This window comes from Bubalus bubalis, chromosome 3 (genome assembly GCF_019923935.1).
Source record: "Bubalus bubalis isolate 160015118507 breed Murrah chromosome 3, NDDB_SH_1, whole genome shotgun sequence".
Classification (NCBI taxonomy): Eukaryota; Metazoa; Chordata; class Mammalia; order Artiodactyla; family Bovidae; genus Bubalus; species Bubalus bubalis.
In genome coordinates, this window is record NC_059159.1 from 16,647,641 (window position 1) to 16,659,601 (window position 11,961).

Consider the following 11,961-nt stretch of genomic DNA (forward strand, 5'->3'; position numbering starts at 1 on the left):
ACTCCCACATAATTATCAGCAAATTTGTCAGCAAGAATCTTGCAGGCCAGGAAGGAGAGAGATGATATATTCAAAGTGCTGAAAAAAAAAAAAAAAAACAAGAATACTCTACCCCATAAAAGCTGTATTCAGAACTGAAGGAGAGATAAAGAATTTTATAGGCAAACAGAAGCTGAAGGAGTTCATCACCACTAGACTGACCTTATAAGAAATGTTGAACGGAGTTCTGCAAGCTAATAAGAAAGTATGCTAATTAGTACCATGAAAACATATGAAAATATAAATTTTACTGGTAAAGGTAAATATACATATATATATATATATATATATAGTCAAATTCAGAATATTCTAATATTGTAATGTACTCAGTCACTCATCTTTCCTGGTGGCTCACACGGTAAAGCATCTGCCTACAGTGCAGGAGACCCGGGTTCGATCCCTGGGTTGGGAAGATCCCCTGGAGAAGGAAATAGCAATCCACTCCAGTACTCTTGCCTGGAAAGTCCCATGGGTGGAGGAGCCTGGTGGGCTACAGTCCATGGGGTCACAAAGAGTCAGACATGACTGAGTGACTTCACTTTCTGACTTCTTTCAGTCACTCATTCACATCTGACTCTTTGCAACCCTATGGACTGTAGCCCACCAGACTCCTCTGTCCATGGGATGCTCCAGGCAAGAATACTGTAGTGGGTTGCCATTTCCTCCTCCGGGGAATCTTCACAACCCAGGGACTGAACCCAGGTCTCCTGCATCTCCTACACTGGCAAGTGGATTCTTTACCACTGAGCCACCTGGGAAATCCGCAGTGTCTAATGGTGTACCTCTATTGTAATGGTGGAGGTAAATCACATACAATTTTAGTATAAATGTTAAACAACAAAAGTATTAATAATTATATCCATAACAATTTGCTTATAGATATATAATATAAAAAGATGTAAACTGTGACATCAAAAACAAAATGGGGTTAGGGCTGCTGAGAGATAAATTCAAATAAGTGAAATAAGAAACGAAAAAGGAGGTATCACAACTGATAACAGAGAAATAGTAAAGATCGTAAGAAACTACTATGAACAAGAAACTACTATGAACAATTATATATCAATAAATTAGATAATCTAGAAGAAATAGATAAATTCCTAAAATAATACAGCTTACCAAGATTGAATTATGAAGAAGTACAAAATCTGAACAGACCAATTATTAGTAAAGATATTAAATCAGTAATCAAAAACCTTTCAACAAAGTCCAGAATCAGTTAGTGTTCCTCGTGCATTCTATGAAAGATTTAAAGAAGAATTAATGCCAATTCTTCTCAAACTCTTTCCAAAAACTAAAGATGGGGGAATACTTTCAAACTCATTTTATGAAGACAGCATTACCAATGGGCTTCCCCAGTGGCTCAGCAGTAAAGAATCCATCTGCAATGCAGAAGAAGCTGGAGATGTGGATTCGATCCCTAAGTCAGGGAAGATTCCCTGGAGAAAGGTATGACAACCCACTCCAGTATTCTTGCTTGGAAAATCCCATGGACAGAGGAGCCTGGCAGGCTACAATTCATAGGGTCGCAAAGAGTAGGACACAACTGAAGCAATGGAGCATGCATTACCAATGTCAAAGCCAAACAAGGACACTACAAGAAAATAATATCAGGCTAATATTCCTGATGAACACAGATGCAAAAACTCTCAATAAAGTATCTGTAAACCACATTCAACTGTACATTAAAAAGATGAGACACCATGATCAATGGGATTTATTCCCAGGACACAAGGATGGTTCAAGATAGGAAAATCAATAAATGTGATACACAACTATGTAGGGAAAAATCAATCTTCTGTTTTTCCTTTATTCTCACACTACCATTATACTCACATCTGACCCCAAATGTGTGTGGGATTTGCCCCCACCAAGCAATTCTCTGTGACACCAGATAGTGTCCTATAAGTTAACTCAATCCTGACACTAAGTACCTGGAAATACTTTCAGATTCCACAGGGTAAGGGCTCAGTTCCACAAGACTGCCCCACCCTACCTCAGATATCAACTGCAGGCCCATTTTTCACCTGTGCTTCTGACCAACTGGCTATAAATCAGAGGTTCTCACAAGCCATTCCTTAGGTTTCATTATTTTGCTTGAGGGACTCAAGAACTCAGAACAGTTTATATGCTTACTAGTTTATTAAAGGACATGAAAAAATGATACAGATGAATAGCCAGATGAAGAGATATATAAGATAAGGTCTTGAAGGATCATAGGTGCAGGAAATTAAGTTCCCATGGAGTTAGGGTGCATTACCCTTTCTGGTATGTGGATGTGTTCACCAACCTGAAAGATCTCTGAACTCCATACTATTGGGAGTTTTTTAGAGGCCTCCACCATGTAGGCATGATCAATTATTAACTCCATTTACAGTCCTCTACCCTTTCTGGAGAGCTTTATAGGTTCTTGAACATATCCACATACTGGGAAGATGATTCACTCCAACTCCATGAGGACAGAGCTCCTTCATCTGAGATGCTCCAGACCTCTTCCAATGTATCTCTTTATCTGACTATTCATCTGTATCTTCGATCACGTTTTTTAAATAAACTTTAATAAACTGGTAAATGTAAGTTAAGTGTTTCCCTGAGCTTTCTGAGCTGTTCTAGAAATTAATCAAACCTGAGGAGGGGTCATAAGGACCTCTGATTTATAGCCAAGTCAGACAGAAGTAACCTGAGGACCTACCACTTGAGACTGTAAGATGAAAAGGGGGTGGGGCAGTCTCATGGCTCTGAACCCTTAACCTGTGGGATCTGGCACTATCTACAGGGAGATGGCATCAGAATTGAGTTAAATTGTAGGATACCCAGCTGGTGTCACAGAATTTCTTGGTGTGGGGGGGGAAATCCACACATCTGGTGTCAGAAGTGTTAGTGTGGTAGCCTGAAAGTAAAGGAGATAAACAGAACTTAGGCTTTTCCTAACACAACCACATTAATAAAATGAAGGATAATAATTACATGATCATCTCAATGGATGTAGAAATTTGACAAAACTGAATATTCATTTATGATAAAAAAAAAACTCTCAACAAAATAGGTTTAGAAGGAATGTACCTCAACATAATAAAGCCATATATGACAAGCCCAGAGCTAACATCATACTGTGATGTTGAAAGTGAAAAGTTGAAAGCTTTTGCTCTAAGATCAGAAACAAGACAAAAGTGCCCTGTCTCACCACTTTTATTTAACTGGAAGTCCTAGCCAGAGCAATTTGGCAAGAAAAAAAAGAAATATATTCAAATCAGAAAAGGAAGTTAAATTGTGTTTTCAGACAGCATGATTTTATACACAGAAAAACCTTAAAGACTCCATCAAAAACAAAACTGCTATAACTAACACACAAATTCAATAAAGTTGCAAAATATAAAATTAATATACAAAATCAATTGCACTTCTATCCACTAACAATGAAGTATCAGAAAGAGAAATAAAGAAAACAACCCTATTTACGTAATCAAAAGGAATGAAACACTTAGGAATAAATTTAACCAAGGAGGTGAAAGATCTGTACACTGAAAACTATAAACACTGATGAAAGACATTGAAGAAGATTACAAATAATAGCAAGATATTCTGTGTTCATGGTTTGGAAGTACCAATATTGTTAAAATGTCATTACTATCTAAAATGAACTATGAATTTGAGGCAATTCTCATCCAAATTCCAATGCCACTTTTCACAGAAATAAAACAAACAATCCTAAAATCTGTATGGAACTACAGAAGACTTCAAAAAGCTAAAACAATCTTGGTAAAGAAACTGGGTAACTCCTAGAAGAAAACAAATGTCTTTGACATCAGTCTTAGCAATGATTTTTTAATTGATACCAAAAACAAAAGCAAAAGAAGCAAAATAAACAAGTGGGACTATATCAAACTAAAAAGTTTCTCCTCAGCAAAGGAAAATATTAGCAAAATGAAAAGGTAACCTAGGGAATGAGAGAAAATATTTGCAAACCATATATCTGATGAGTTCAAAATACATAAGCAACTCATATAACCCAAAAGCAAATGAAGAAATGACCCAATTAAAAATGGGCAAAGACTTGAATAGATATTTCTCCAAAGAAGACATACCTATGACCAACAAATACATGAAAAGGTGCTCAACATCACTCATCATCAGGGAAATTAACATCAAAATCACTGTGAGGTATCACCTCACACCTGTTAGAATGGTCATCACAGGCGATAACTAGAGTTGGCAAGGATGTGGATAAATGAGAACCTTGTACACTGTTGGTGGGAATATTAGTTGGTACAGTCACTATAGAAAACAGTATGGAGAGGTTCCTTAAAAAAATTTAAACACAGGGCTTCCCTGGTGGCTCAGCAGTAAAGAATCTGCCTGCCAATGCTGGAGACAGGAGTTTGATTCCTGGGTCAGGAAGATCCCACATGCCACAGAGCAATTAAGTTCATGTGCCACAACTATTAAGCCTGTGCTCTAGAGCCAGGGAACCACAACCACTGAGCCCACGTGCTACAACTACTGAAGCCCACATATTTTAGAATGCATGTTCCACAACAAGAAAAGCCATTCTAAATAGAAACCCACACACTGCAACTAGAGAAAAGCCCATGCACCAACGAAGACCCAGTACAGACAGAAATAAATAATAAATAAAATTTTAAAAAAATTAAACACAGAACTATAAAATGATCTAACAATTCTATTTCTGGGTATATATCCAAAAGAAATGAAAACAAGATCTCAAAGAGATATATGCATTCCCATGTTCATTGCAGTATTATCCACAATAGCTAAGATATTAAAATTATATAAGTGTCTGTCAACAGATTAATAGTTAAAGATACTGTTTATAATAGCCAGGACATGGAAGCAACCTAGATGCCCATCAACAGATGAATGGATAAGAAAGCTGTGGTACATATACACAATGGAGTATTACTCAGCCATTAAAAAGAATACATTTGAATCAGTTCTAATAAGGTGGATGAAACTGGAGCCTATTATACAGAGTGAAGTAAGCCAGAAAGAAAAACACCAATACAGTATACTAACGCATATGTATAGAATTTAAAAAGATGGTAACAATAACCCTGTGTACGAGACAGCAAAACAGACACTGATGTATAGAACAGTCTTTTGGACTCTGTGGGAGTGGGAGAGGGTGGGATGATTTGGGAGAATGGCATTGAAATACGTATAATATCATATATGGAACAAGTCGCCAGTCCAGGTTCGATGCACGATACTGGATGCTTGGGGCTGGTGCACTGGGACGACCCAGAGGGATGGTATGGGGAGGGAGGAGGGAGGAAGGTTCAGGATGGGGAACACATGTATACCTGTGGCGGATTCATTTCGATATTTGGCAAAACCAATACAATATTGTAAAGTTTAAAAATAAAATAAAATTTAAAAAAATAAATAAAGGGAAAAAAAAGTTAAAGAAAAGTGAAAGTGAAAGTTAGTTGCACAGTCATGTACGACTCTTTGAGATCCCATGGACTATAGCCCGCCAGACTCCTCTGTCCTTGAAATTCTCCAGGCAAGAGTACTGGAGTGGATTGCCACTTCCTTCTCCAAATAAAGAAGATGTGGTAAATATAAACAATGGAATACCATTTAGCCATGAGAAAGAAGGAAATAACATGGATGGACCTTGATGGCATTATGCAAAGTGAAATAAGTCAAACAGAAAGACAAATGCTATGTCACTTATACATTATTTTTTTTAAAAAGTCACAAGGTGACTAGTTAGTAATCCTGTACTGTATAACTAAAATTTGCTGAGATCAGAACTTCTGTTCTCACCAAAATAATAATGATGATGATGATGATATAAATATGTGAGGTGATGAATGTGTTAACTAATTCAATGGGGGTAATCATTTCACAATGTATACATACATTAAATCACCACACCATATATTTAAATAAATTACAATTTTGTAAAAAAAAGAAAACAGATATGTGGATAATGGTCTCATTACTGGAAAACTATGATAGCTTATAGGCCTCCACATGGCTGTGAGAGAAGTGAGAAAAATATGAGAAGTTAATTAGGAATTAAAACCATGCTCCTAAAAGAATGGTCAGCAATATGCATGATCCTCTATACTTAGTACATTACAAGAGCACATGAGTTACATTTTTGGTTCTCTTAAACTGGCAAAAGTATAATTAAATTAAGTAAGTTCACAGTTCAACTTACTTTTTTGTGTGTTCTGGGCTCAAACCCCTAATTTCAGGTGAAATTGTCTTCTCTGTTGTTTTAGAAAACTTGATGTACTTTTTGCTGTCAATATCTCTTGATAATAAGTCAGCTGCAACAGAATTACAGTCATCATCTGATGAATCAGTATTTTCTTCCCCCTGGAGAGCAATCAAAAACCACTGTCAGCCATGTTCTCTTTGCATACATAAATTAAATATGATATTCTGAGTCAAATCATTCACTCTAGATCAATACTCTCTCCAAAATGGTGCTACCAAAAAGAATTTTGTTGAAAAGAGCTAATTAATGCATTAATCTGGATTAGATATATATTCTAAATGATTCCAACTTTCCTTAGTGCACTATGCAGCTACAAATGTGTAGCATTCATGAATATATCTAACACTCACTGAATCTAGTTCTTATGGCACCATTAAACTTAACTTCATTAATTAAAACTTCTGCTTTGCAAAAGACACTGTCAAGAGGATGAAAGGACAAGCCATAGGCTGGGAGAAAATATTTGCAAAAGACATATCTGATAAGGGACTGTATTCAAAGTATGTTTATTTTGTATACTGAAAACTATACAAAGAACTCTTAAAGCTCAACAACAAAAAGAATAACTCAATTAAAAAATAGGCAAAAGTTCTTAACAGACACCTCACCAAAGAAGATATACAGATGGCAAACAAGCACATGAAAAGATGTTCAACATCACGTCATTAGGGAATCACAAATTGAAACATCAAGATACCACTGCACATCTATCAGAATGGCCAAAATCAAAAACATAGACCATACCAAGTGATGACAAGAATGTGAAGCAAGAGGAACTCCCATTCATTGCTGGTGGGAATGTAAATTGGCATAGCTATTTTGAAAGACAATTTGACAGTGTCTTACAAAACTAAACATACTCTTACCATAGAATTCAGCAATTGTACTTTTCCATATTTACCCTGAGGAGTGAAAACGTATACCCACACAAAATCCTGAACATAGACATTTATAGCTTTGTTCATAATGGCCAAAACTTGTAAAAGAAACTAAGATGTTCTTCAGTACATCAAAGGATAGATAAACTGTGGTACACTCAGATCATGGAATACTATTCAGTGCTAAAAAGAAATGAGCTAGCAAGCCATGAAAAGACATGGCGGAATCTTAAATGTATACTTCTAAGTGAAAGCAGCCAATCTGTAAAAGCTACATAACTGTATGATTCCAACTATATGACGTTATGGAAAAGGCAAAACTTTGGGGACAATGAAAAGATCAGTGGTTGCTAGTGGGAGTAGGTTGGGGGAGAAGAGATAAATAGGGCAAAGCACAGAGGATTTTAGGGCAATGAAACTATTAATACTCTATATAACATTTTAATAGTGGCTACACGTCATCACACATTTGTCCAATCCCATAGAATGTACAACACCAAGAAACAATTCTAGCACTTCCCTGGCGGTTCAGTGTGGGGATATGGGTTCTGCCTGCCAGGGCAGGGGACATGGTTTCAATCCCTGGTCTGGGAAGATACCATATGCCACAGGGCAACTAAACCTGTGTGCCACAACTACTGAAGCCTCCACACTCGAGCCCACGTGCTACAACCACCGAGCCTGAGCGCCTAGAGCGCATGCTCCACAACAGAAGCACTGTAACGAGAAACCTGCACACCACAACTGGAGAGTAGCCCCTGCTCGCCACAGCTAGGGGAAGCCCTCAGGCAGCAATGAAGACCCAGCATAGCCAGAAATTAATTAAAAAAAAATTTTAAGATGGAGGGGAACAAAAATCTGTTATCAAAGTTCGGATGAACTGAAAGAGATAGTGAGTAGAAACTTTAACAGAGGAAGAAAAGAATCTCTAAAACGTTACTGTTAAAGGTGAACCACCTGTAAAATACAAACTATATAGCTTAAAGAAATAAACTGGTATGATATTTTAATATTATTAATTTTTAATATTTAAGAATTTATCTTCAAAATCAGTTTACAAGGGAACCATCAACAATGTATATATTACATGTCTCAGTAATTAGCCAAAGTGAAATGTTAGTCGCTCAGTTGTGTCTGACTCTTTTCAACCACACGGACTGTCCTGTAGCCCACCAGGCTCCTCTGTCCATGGAATTCTCCAGGCAAGAATACTGGAGTGGGTTGCCATTTCCTTCTCCAGGGGATCTTCCCTACTCAAAGATTGAATGTAATGTCTCCCACATTACAGGCAGATCCTTTACCATCTGAGCCTAAAAGTCTAGACATATCCACCCTTCAGTAATGAGCAAGAAGTTCTGAAATTATATTTTGGATTACTGTATAGGTACATGCACTAAGACAATAAATTTAAAAGATTAAGACTCTCAATTGACAATGTTAAATTTCACCTGAGCCTTGTGCTTCTGAAAAAAGTGAAGTTTAAAAGAATTCCCTCACTCCTTTGTGCTCTGGATAACAGCTGGCTGCAAAGAACCACCCTTCCTCAAATGATTTAGATAAGACTTACCACATACCCCTCATTTACCCCTCATTTACCTATGACAAGGCCAAACATCTTCAAATTTTTCTTTCTTTGCCTCATAAATGATTAGCTGAACTGTCTTATCCCCCAAAATTTATCAGGACAAAACACTTACTAAGCAAGGTTTGGTTAAGCTTCTCTACTTCCTCCAAGCCCCTGAATTTTGGCCTACCCTCACCCTGAAGCATCTCGACAGAGGATGAGATGGTTGGATGGCATCACCGACTCAATGGACATGAGTCTGAACAAGCTCTGGGAGATGGTGAAGGACAGGGAAGCCTGGCATGCTGCAGTCCATGGGGTCACAAAGAGTTGGATACAACTGAGCGAATGAACACCACCACCACCACCACCCTGAGCCAGTGAGCAGGCAGACCCTCTAGAGAACAGGATGGCCCCTTTCTCTGATCTTTATCTGATCATGCTACTCTATCATCCCATTTCCCCATAACCAATTCTTCCTAGCTTTCTTCGTGCTCACTCAGTAGTGTCAAACTGTTTGTGACTCCATGGACTGTAGCCTGCCAGGTTCCTCTGTCCATGTAATTTTCCAGGCAAGAATACTGGGGAAGGCTGCCATTTCCTTCTCCAGGGATCCCCTTCCCAACCCAGGGATTAAACCTGATTCTCCTGCATTGGCAGGTGGATTCTTTACCTCTAGCACCTAGCCTTGTTCACACTCTCAATAAAAGAACATTCTTTTAATCACTTTGTTGTACACCTGAAACTAATAGAACATCAATCAACTATACTCCAATACACAATAACATTTTTAAATAATAAAATAAAACTTAAAAAGGAAAATTTTTGCCTAGTCCTTGGGATGCTTGCAGATCTTGTGGTCCCTATTTCAGTTAGTCCCCCCTCCTTCTATTTCGTAGTCTCTTTCCTCCCTTATAATAATCCCTTTGGACAAAGTCTTTCAATAATAAGTCCAGATTTGGTTTTTTATTGACATGATACTGGCCAGTAGATTAGAATATCCCCCGAATCACAGATAAGAAGACTAGAGACACTTGGTATCTTTTAAATTGTTGTTGTTGTTTAGTGCCTAAGTCACATTTGACTCTTTTGCGACTCCGTGGACTGTAGCCCACCAGGCTCCTCTGTCTGTGGAATCTTCCAGGCAAGAATACTGGAGTGGGTTGCAATTTCCTGCTCCAGGGGATCTCCCCTACCCAGGGGTCAAATCTGCATCTCCTGCTTTGGCAGGCAGATTCTTTACCACTGAGCCACCAGCGAAGCCCCATGTTTTAAATTATCTTTTAGCTTTTGGTTAGACTGCCGTGTTATTAATTACATTGTTTACAATCTCTCACATAGGTTTAAATCCTTTGGTCTCCAGAAAAATTGTGTCTGTCCTTTCCCCCCCAAATTAGTTTTATCATACATTTCAGATCTCTTGATACTACATGGGTTGCTGCGATGAGAGTTCAATATATTTCCACTAAAACAGTTCAAAAGTCACCTCAGTTTTTAAGCATATGACTATGACTATGTTGCTATGAATCTGCTTACTGATTATAGATGTGAAGTAATTTAAACAAATTTTTAAGGAATAAAAGGAAGGAATCTTTACAAACCGTTTTGGAAAATACCTGGCAAAATAAATGACCTTTAGTTTCCATCTTTCTGTTTAGAGGTAAATTCTGCCCTTGAAGACTCAAAGAACTTGATGAACAAGTATGAATGAACAGTAGCACAAAATGATTTCCTGCCAAAAAAAGAAAAATAAAAAATCATATCCTTGTTTAGGAGATGTAAGTAAACTACCTGAAGCTATTATTCCAATGTAATACTCACTTATAGCACAAAACCTAATAGACATTTCCTAACTCAGATACATATACAAAAGCTAGAAAAAGCAGATAATATATCATAAATCACAGGAGATCATCCAATCTCTTAACTTTGTGGTATAAGGAGGAGCTCAGTTCAGTTCAGTCGCTCAGTCGTGTCCAACTCTTTGCGACCCCATGAATTGCAGCACGCCAGGCCTCCTTGTCCATCACCAACTCCCAGAGTTCACTCAAACTCATGTCCATCGAGTCGGTGATGCCATCCCACAGTCTCATCCTCTGTCATCCCCTTCTCCTCCTGCCCTCCATCCCTCCCAGCCTCAGGGTCTTTTCTAATGAGTCAATTCTTCGCATCAGGTGGCCAAAGTATTGGAGTTTCAGCTAGCATCAGTCCTTCCAACGAACACCCAGGACTGATCTCCTTTAGAATGGACTGGTTGGATCTCCTTGCAGTCCAAGGGACTCTCAAGAGTCTTCTCCAACACCACAGTTCAAAAGCATCAATTCTTCGGCACTCAGCTGTCTTCACAGTCCAACTCTCACATCCATACATGACCACTGGAAAAACCATAGCCTTGACTAGACGGACCTTTGTTGGCAAAGTAATGTCTCTGCTTTTGAATATGCTATCTAGGTTGGGCATGACTTTCCTTCCAAGGAGTAAGTGTCTTTTAATTTCATGGCTGCAATCACTATCTACAGTGATTTTGGAGCCCCAAAAATAAAGTCTGACACTGTTTCCACTGTTTCCCCATCTATTTCCCATGAAGTGATGGGACCAGATGCCATGATCTTAATTTTCTGAATGTTGAGCTTTAAGCCAAATTTTTCAGTCTCCTCTTTCACTTTCATCAAGTAGAGAAATCCAAATTTGAATGGCATGAAAAGCAGAAAGTTCAATAATATTTATTTATTCAAATAAACCCAGTTAAGTAGAATTAACATAGGTAGTAATTGCTAACATTATTTAATATTTACTGTCTATTAGAAATTATGATAAACACTTCAACCTGCATTATTTCACTTATTCCTCACGATTACCTTTCAAAGAATTACCATTATCTCTATTTTACAAATGAGGAAAATAAAAACTTAGATCAAATTGCCCAAGATTCCACAGCCAACAAATAGTAGTATCAGATTTTGAATTCAGGCAGCCTAACAGCCTGAAGTCTTCAGCATCACACAACACTGACTCTCAAAACAATACTATTGCAAACAAAAAATGTTTTATCCAGTTCCACACTATGTAAATGTGATAACCAACTTTAGAAATTTCCCAAATTTTTCACAACATATTTTAATCATATCTGATCCAAGTGTGTTAGTAGCTCAGTCATGCCCGACTCTTTGTGACCCCATGAACTGTAACCCACCAGGCTCCTCTGTCCATGGAATTCTGTGGACAAA

The 11,961-nt window shown here is 37.9% G+C and overlaps 1 protein-coding gene across 1 annotated transcript in view; it reads right to left on the minus strand.

The window, feature by feature from the left end:
* EFCAB13 (EF-hand calcium binding domain 13) overlaps positions 1 to 10,800 on the minus strand; it is a 111,872-nt gene extending 101,072 nt beyond the window's left edge. Inside the window, 2 exon segments of the mRNA XM_044938846.2 lie at positions 6,230 to 6,390; positions 10,351 to 10,800. Coding sequence (XP_044794781.2) covers positions 6,230 to 6,390; positions 10,351 to 10,380 — 191 coding nt within the window. The 5' untranslated portion in view covers positions 10,381 to 10,800.
* Between the last annotated feature and the right edge of the window lie 1,161 nt (positions 10,801 to 11,961).